Source organism: Sprattus sprattus (assembly GCF_963457725.1).
Source record: "Sprattus sprattus genome assembly, chromosome: 21".
In the NCBI taxonomy this organism is placed as follows: domain Eukaryota; kingdom Metazoa; phylum Chordata; class Actinopteri; order Clupeiformes; family Clupeidae; genus Sprattus; species Sprattus sprattus.
Genome location: NC_137919.1, coordinates 2,996,226 through 3,004,269, shown reverse-complemented (window position 1 = coordinate 3,004,269; position 8,044 = coordinate 2,996,226). Strand labels below are relative to the sequence as shown.

At 47.4% G+C, this 8,044-nt stretch overlaps 1 protein-coding gene across 1 annotated transcript in view; it reads right to left on the bottom strand.

Annotated features, from left to right (window-relative positions):
* Positions 1-8,044, bottom strand: part of LOC308382284 (glucosidase 2 subunit beta-like) — a gene marked incomplete at both ends in the record, with an annotated part of 175,045 nt that overhangs the window by 140,500 nt on the left and 26,501 nt on the right. Inside the window, one exon of the mRNA XM_080859995.1 lies at positions 5,234-5,312. Coding sequence (XP_080716121.1) covers positions 5,234-5,312 — 79 coding nt within the window. The remainder of the gene's footprint in view (positions 1-5,233; positions 5,313-8,044) is intronic.

The window sequence follows — 8,044 nt, the reverse complement described above, 5'->3', positions numbered from 1 at the left end:
GAGGAGGAGAGAGGAGGAGAGAGGAGAGGAGGAGAGAGGAGACGAGAGGAGAGGTAAACAGGTGTGGAGAGGATAGAAGGAGAGAGAGGAGAGGAGAGGAGAGGAGAGGAGAGAGGAGAGGAGAGGAGAGGTAAACAGGTGTGGAGAGGATAGAAGGAGAGGAGAGGAGAGGAGGAGAGAGGAGAGGAGGAGAGAGGAGAGGAGAGGAGAGGTTAAACAGGTGTGGAGAGGATAGAAGGAGAGCAAAGAAGAGGAAAGGAGAGAAGAAAATAACAGAGGGGAAGAGTTGAGGGCTATGGAGGAGAGGAAAGAACGGGAGGAGAGGAGAGGACAGGAGGAGAGGAGAGGAGGAGAGGAGAGGAAAGGAGGGGAGGAGAAGACGGAAGGTGGGCGTGTGGATTCTGAGGTCATCAGCCATGATCCAACCAATCCTAGCCTCCGTCTCCACCCCACAATAAAAGACCCTGACATAACATCCCTTAAACTAACCCTCTCTCTCTCTCTCTCTCTATCTCTCTGCCTCTCCTTATCTCTCTCAATATCATCCATCTCTCTCTCTCCCTCTGTCTGTGCAGACTCTTTAAGCTGTGAGCTCACCACTCTGGGCTGGAGGAGAGGTTATTTGTGTTATGTAACCGGGACGCTATCCTTCAACACCTCAGGAGAGCTCACAAAGGTGAACTTTAGCGCCAGGATAAGGTTGTGTGTGTGTGTGTGTGTGTGTGGTGTGTGTGTGTGTGTGTGTGTGTGTGTGTGTGTGTGTGTGTGTGTGTCGTGTTGAGTATCTATCTGTGTGTGCAGTAACTTTCTTCATGGTAAATTCACAAGGAATTCCACTTTCAATCATTGAACAAACCATTCCTATCGCATTGTGTGTGTGTGTGTGTGTGTGTGTGTGTGTGTGTGTGTGTGGTGTGTGTGTGTGTGTGTGTGTAAGGGTGTGTGTAAGGGTGTGTGTGTGTGTGTGCTTACAAACATAGTCAAGGGCTGTCGAGTACTGGTATGATATATTATGAAATATTCCTCCTGCCATAGTGCCAGTAGCAGATGGGACTGTTAGAAAACTGCTTATCAACCCCAAAACATCAACAATGACTGAAGCACACACACACACAGACACACACAGACACAGACACAGACACAGAGCAGACACAGAGCAGACACACACACACACACACACACACACACACACACACACACACACACACACACACACACACACACAGAGACACAGACACACACACATAGTATTAGTATTTGAAAGCAGAGTGCACCTCCTTCGTCAACCGGAGCAGTCATAGAGAGCATGTTTCTGTGTGTGTGTGTGTGTGTGTGTGTGTGTGTGTGTGTGTGAGAGAGATGAGAGAGAAAGAGAGAGAGAGAGAGCGAGAGAGGAAGTGAGGCAAAGAGAGAGAGAGAGAGATGAGAGAGGGAGAGGGAGAGAGAGGGTTAGAGAGAGATAAAGAGAGACAAAGAGTGAGTGAGAGATGAGAAAGAGCGAGAGAGAGAGAGAGAGAGAAGAGGGAGAGAGATGAGAGAGGGAGTGAAATTTGTTAGAGAAAGAGAGACAGAGAGAGAGAAGAGGGAGAGAGAGAGAGAGAGAGAGGGAGAGAGATGAGAGAGGGAGTGAAATATGTTAGAGAAAGAGAGACAGAGAGAGAGAAGAGGAAGAGAGAGATGAGAGAAGAGGGAAAGAGTAAATAGCACAGAGTAGGGAATAGCCATATTTCCTCTGGTTCAGGCCCTGCACTCCACTAAAGGAAGTGAGGTGTGAATGTGACTTTGCGCCACCAGACCCCCTTCAAGCTGAGCGACTGCTTCCCCCTGCTGGCCGTCTCCTGAACCTCTCCCCCACGCCCTCCTCTTGAGCCATTTCCACGGCAACACGTGCACTCCCATCCCCATCCCTCATCAGATGGCTCACACCTCCAGGAAGGATGAACAGGGAACACAGAAGGCTTTACACACACACGCACACACACACACAAGCACACACACACACACACACACACACATCACCGGCGTAATGAAATGACAAAGGTAGCAGGATGTCCAGGGTTTACACACGGGCGTGCTCCATGCTACAGGTCACACACACACACACACACACACACACACACACACACACACACGGGCGTGCTCCATGCTACAGGTCTCCTGAGCGGGGAAGAAGCAGACCCACAGGTCATTAAAATACCTACGGAGCGACGGCTCTCTGAATCTCCTTCATCAGAAATGCACCGTGGGATCGGGGAGAGCCGCATGAAATAGCTCATCATTCGCATCTCCGATCAAACATTTATTTGCAGAGGAGTTGGTCATTCATTAAGGCTTTATGAATCCAGTATTAATAAAAAATATGAACTTAATTATAATACATGAAGACTTCAGGTGCTTGTAATGCCATAACCCATCACAATGCCTGGGATTGGCCGAGCTGGGTGTGTTGCACCACTCCCCTGTTAGCAGCCTTTTCAATAAAACAGCTTCTGATTGGTCGAGGTGTTGGTCTTGCACCAATCATATGTTTCGCATCCATTTAACAACCAAAATACTCTTCACAATCGCCCTTAAATTCAAAAACGAACGGGCAATATAACAACCTTGCATCATCAACTCGGACTCCTAAAAGGTTACATCTTCTAGTCTGTCAGACAGCCATATGCCTCCATTTTGTTTTACACACTGACCAAGGCGTTGAGAAGGGCCAGCAATGCAGGAGATGCGGCACTCACTCTGTGGCACAAAGGGCCATCCGTTTCCCTCGTGGCATAAGGGGACGTCTCCTTTGATTTCCAAATTGTTTTATTGAGGTGCTCTTTGTTCTTGCATTATCCGCACCGCCGGAGCAGAAAGTGCCTTTTAGCCGCTGCTCAGAGCCCTTGCCTGGGCAGTGGAAGAAACTAATAAAAAGGTGAGAGGGAGAGAGTGAGAGAGAGAGGGGTAGAGAGAGAGAGAGAGAGATAAAGAAAGAAAGAAAGAAAGGTAGAGAGAGAGAGAGAAAGAGAGAAAGGAAGAGAGAGGGAGAGAGAGAAAGGTAGAGAGAGAGAATGGAAGAGAGGTAGAGAGAGAGAAAGGAAGAGAGGTGGAGAGAAAGAAAGGAATAGGGAGAGAGCAAGAGAGAGAAATAGAGAGAGAAAAAGGAAGAGAGAGAGAGAGAGAAAAAAAGGAAGAGAGAGAGAGAGAGAAAGAGAAAGAAAGGAAGAGAGAGAGAGCGAGAGAGAGTATGAACGAAACAATAGCAGGCAGGAGGGCTGGCAGGTGAAATATACAACTCTACAGCGGAGGCTCTTTTTATGACCATGAGAGTTTTTACAGATATGGATCCACCTCAGTGATATAAGACAAAACCTCCACTTCCACAAATCAGTGAAGCTCTTAGCAGTTAACCCCATGGCTGCCAGCAGGCCTCTTAAACCCCACCTAACACCTTGCATTCACACCCAAAAAGCTGTCCAATGAAAACTCACAATAACACTGTCTTCCACATTTACATTTAGTCATTTAGTCATTTAGCAGACGCTTTTGTCCAAAGTGACGTACAAGGGAGAGAACGGTCAGGCTCGGCCATTATAACCCTGGTGTAACAATAAATTCTACATTACATAAGAAATTAAAAAAAAACTATTCTGAGCATGAAATGCGCCCATTTCCTCTTTAGCTAGTGTTCTTTTTGTATCCGATCAATCTTAAATATTAATCTTGCTGTGCAGCTTTTTGTTGTTTGCTGGCGGTGAATAGCATGCATGGCGGTGACGATCACTAACGCGCCTGTTGATGTAAATTGGCTGTTAACCTCAATCACGGGCAACCTGCTTAATTCAGCAGCTTGATCATCATTTGTTTTGATTACGCTATAAGTGCATTCTCTCGCCCCCGATGCACGTATGCATATTCATGGTCCCTCGTCTTGCCGTGCACGCAGGCTGGAAACGCAGAGCACATCACGTGTGTGTGTGTGTGTGTGTGTGTGTGTGTGTGTGTGTGTGTGTGTGTTTGTGTGTGTGTGTGAGTGTGTGCGCAGGCTGGAAACGCATTTGAATTCATTACAGCTGCCACCTCTGGCCCCCAGTGCCAACAACGGCCAACTAAAGTCATGATTTCAGCTATACGTTGCAAACAGGGCTTGCCGATTTACATCTAGGGGACGTGGCACAGGCAACGATGGGCGTCTAATTGAAAAGGTTCTGTCCTCTGAGGCCAGCCTGTGAAGAACAAGGGGAGGTGAGATGCAGTGAGGGCAGCAGTGGCTAACACGCCGCACGGAATGAACAATCTTTATCTGGCGGGAGGACGCACGTTCCCCAGGCGGGGGGCAACGCACAGGTGAAAATCAGAAACACGGCTAACACAGTTAGCTGAAACATGACAAACAAACATAACACAACACACCAACAGACACAACACGACACAACACAGCACAACACACCAACAGACACGACATGACACAACACAGTACAACACAACACGACACAACACAGCACAACACACCAACAGACACAACACGACACGACACGACGCGACGCGACACGACACAACACACATATTTTGCTTAACTATCCCGTAGGTCCAAGGTGTCCCTGTTACAAAGGGATGAATATCAGTATACGCAGGCACACATACACACACACACACGTGCACACATACGTGCACACACATGTGCGTACACACACACACACACACTCACACACACACACACACATGCACGCACGCACAGACAAATGTACACACTGACGCACAGACGCGCACACTCATACACACACACATACACACACGGACACACGCACGCACATACTGTAAAGTCGTGCACACACACACACACACACACAAGCATACAAACACTCTCACACACACATAAAAGAGTCACTCGCAGCCAGCACAAAAAGAGCTTCCACAATAACCTTAAGAGCAGGGGTCTCAAACTCCGGCCCGTGGGCCAGATCCGGCCCGCAAAGCGATTTCATCCGGCCCCTGGCTCCTCAGAATGTTGCAAAAAGTTTGAGTTATTTGAATGGGCCACCCCAACTTTTACCGCTACCATTGGCAACCGGTTTTGTGCTTCATATTCACATCTTTCATATAATTTCGCAAGTAGTCCAGTCATTTATCGCAATGGAAATGTAATTGAAGTCAGCAAGTAATGGGTTGCTACGCAACACCTTAGTGTGTGTGTGTGTGTGTGTGTGTGCGTGGAAGAAGGGAGAGACAGACTGAACACAGACTGACCACGTACCTCGGCTTCATTTGGAGCCTCTTCCCTCTGTGCAGTGGAGTCCAGCCTAGGCTCAACGCCCTCGTCCTTGTCCCCGAGTCTTAAAAGACACCAAACATAACAAACCTTACTGGGGCTCTTGAGATAAAGACACCAAACACAACAGACCTTACTGGGGCTCTTGAGATAAAGACACCAAACACAATAGACCTTACTGGGGCTCTTGAGATAAAGACACCAAACACAATAGACCTTACTGGGGCTCTTGTAATAAATGAACAAAGCAAAGAAAAAGAAAAGAAAAGAGGAAGGGACTTGGCCCAAGTTTGACAAGTTGTATAATGTTGGCCACAAAGGTGACAAGGAAAACCATTTTTCCCGGAAGGGGCAGGCTTACACAGCAAGAACTGACACCTGGGATAGATTACCCTGGCGGCTCCTGTCCATCAAGCGTGTACGCCCGCACACACACACACACACACACACACACACACACACACACCCACACACACCCACACTCACACATCAAGCGTGTACGCCCGCAGTTTTGCAAACACAGCATGCCTCCAAAAATGTCATCTGTCACACGGACAAAAATACAAAACAGTGCGAGTGCCTTCACCGGAGTCATCTACGCACGCACACACACGCACACACACACCACACACACACCACACACACACACACACACACACACACACACACACACACACACACACACACACACACACACACACACACACACACACACAGAGCCAAGCCTCGTGTCAAAAGACATTTGTTTTTTTGAAAACACATCTCTTGGACTGCATAGCTAAAATAAGTTGTTTGTAACTTTAAACACGGGTCTTAAAGGAGGAAGAGTGAGCAGGAGTTCATACTCTGTATTGGAGTCTTTTGCTAGTATGCTTTCTTTGGTATTGATTTGGCAACTGCCTAATTATCTTATGACATGCATCATTCTTCAGGGCTTCAGACGTTCCCTCAAGTCTTTTGCCAGTTAAGTGGAAGAAAAAATGCTACTGAAAGAGTGGTACGAAAAGAGAGACACAGGAAGTAGTGGTTAATAGTTCCAGGTCAAAGGGCAGGAGTCTGGAGACACAGGAAGCAGGGAATTCATTGAACCAAGAGTGGCGAGGCATGCAGCGGAGTGTTTGATATTGAGCTTTCGATTCTATGCAGTAACCCTCTCTGGAAAGGCTCCAAGACCGCGGGCAAGTCTGAAGTCTTCTGTGTGGGAGGGATCCAGTGTGTGTGTGTGTGTGTGTGTGTGTGTGTGTCTGTGTGTGTGTGTGTGTGTGTGTGTGTGTGTGTGTGTGTGTGTGTGTGTGTGTCTGTGTGTCTGTGTGTCTGTGTGTGTGTCTGTGTGTGTGTCTATGTGTGTGTCTGTGTGTGTGTGTTCGTGGGATCCAGCCGCCCGGGCCAAGTTTGTCTGCATGATTTTATTTGGGTTGCAGCTGTTTCCTGAGATGCAGTTTCTCAGTGGTAATCAGGCTGGAGCACCAACAGGTGTGATCTGTAGACCTTTTTTTTATTTGTCCTCCGTCTTGTGCTTCAACACTAAGGGTGAGTTTAACTTCCTGTAAAGCCCAGTCACTGCACTAGGGGTATGGAATGCTGCTTGAACAGGGAGAGTCATGTTATGTGTTGGTCTTAAAGTGGGGATGGAATGATGGACGGATGGATGGATGGATGGATGGATGTATGGATGGATGGATGTATGGATGGATGGATGGACGGACGGACGGACGGACGGACGGATGGATAGATGGATGTATGGACAGACGGACGGATGGATGGACAGACGGACGGATGGACGGACAAGTGGACAGACAGTCGGATGGACAGACGGACAGATGGATGGATGGATTGGAAGTCTGCAGCTATATATGGAAGTCGCTGAACACTGTTTTCCTGCCCTTCGCCTTCTCTTCCTGTTTTTAAACCAGGCCGTGTGAGCAGCCGTAGCTCTGCATCACGTTCTTCAGTCTGAACATCTGGCGCACGCTGCTCTGATCGCCGCTTCAGAAAGAAACCCTCTTTCACTCTTTCTCTTTACCTCCCTCCTTTCACTCTTTCTCTTTACCTCCCTCCTTTCACTCTTTCTCTTTACCTCCCTCCTTTCACTCTTTCTCTTTACCTCCCTCTGCTCTCTGCAAAAGCGCCACACTGGCACCGAATTCTGGCTTGTATGAATATGTTTGTGGGTAGCATTGACAGATTGCCTCTCTAAACGCTAAATGTCCAGCTTCTCTCCATCCTGCTAAAGGGTTATTTTTATGCATAAGCACCTGTATGGCATGGAGGAGATAACCGTGCTGTGGAAGCAAACCAACCTGTCACACACACACACACACACACACACACACACACACACACACACACACACACACACAAACACACACAGCAAGCCAACCTGTCATGGAATAAATGTTTCTCCAAAACATGTGGTGGTGTTGTGATGCAGTAAGGGATGACATTCACATTTACATTTACATTTAGTCATTTAGCAGACGCTTTTGTCCAAAGCGACGTACAAGGGAGAGAACAGTCAGGCTACGAGCAATAGAAACCTGCTGTAACAATAAATACTACTTTACATAAAAAATATAAATAAAAACGAAATTGAAAAGACAAAGTAGTGCACATGACATGGTCGAGTTTAATACAGGCTTCAGGTCAGTGAATGTCCTCTGATGTCAGAGCTGGGTTTGGGTCTTTCAGTATCCTTACAATAAATCTGCTTTGATGAATCAAACTTGTAGTTCTTGTTCTTGGTTGTGGTGAATGTAAACATCAGGTACTTAGGAGACATTTTTATCCAAAGCGACT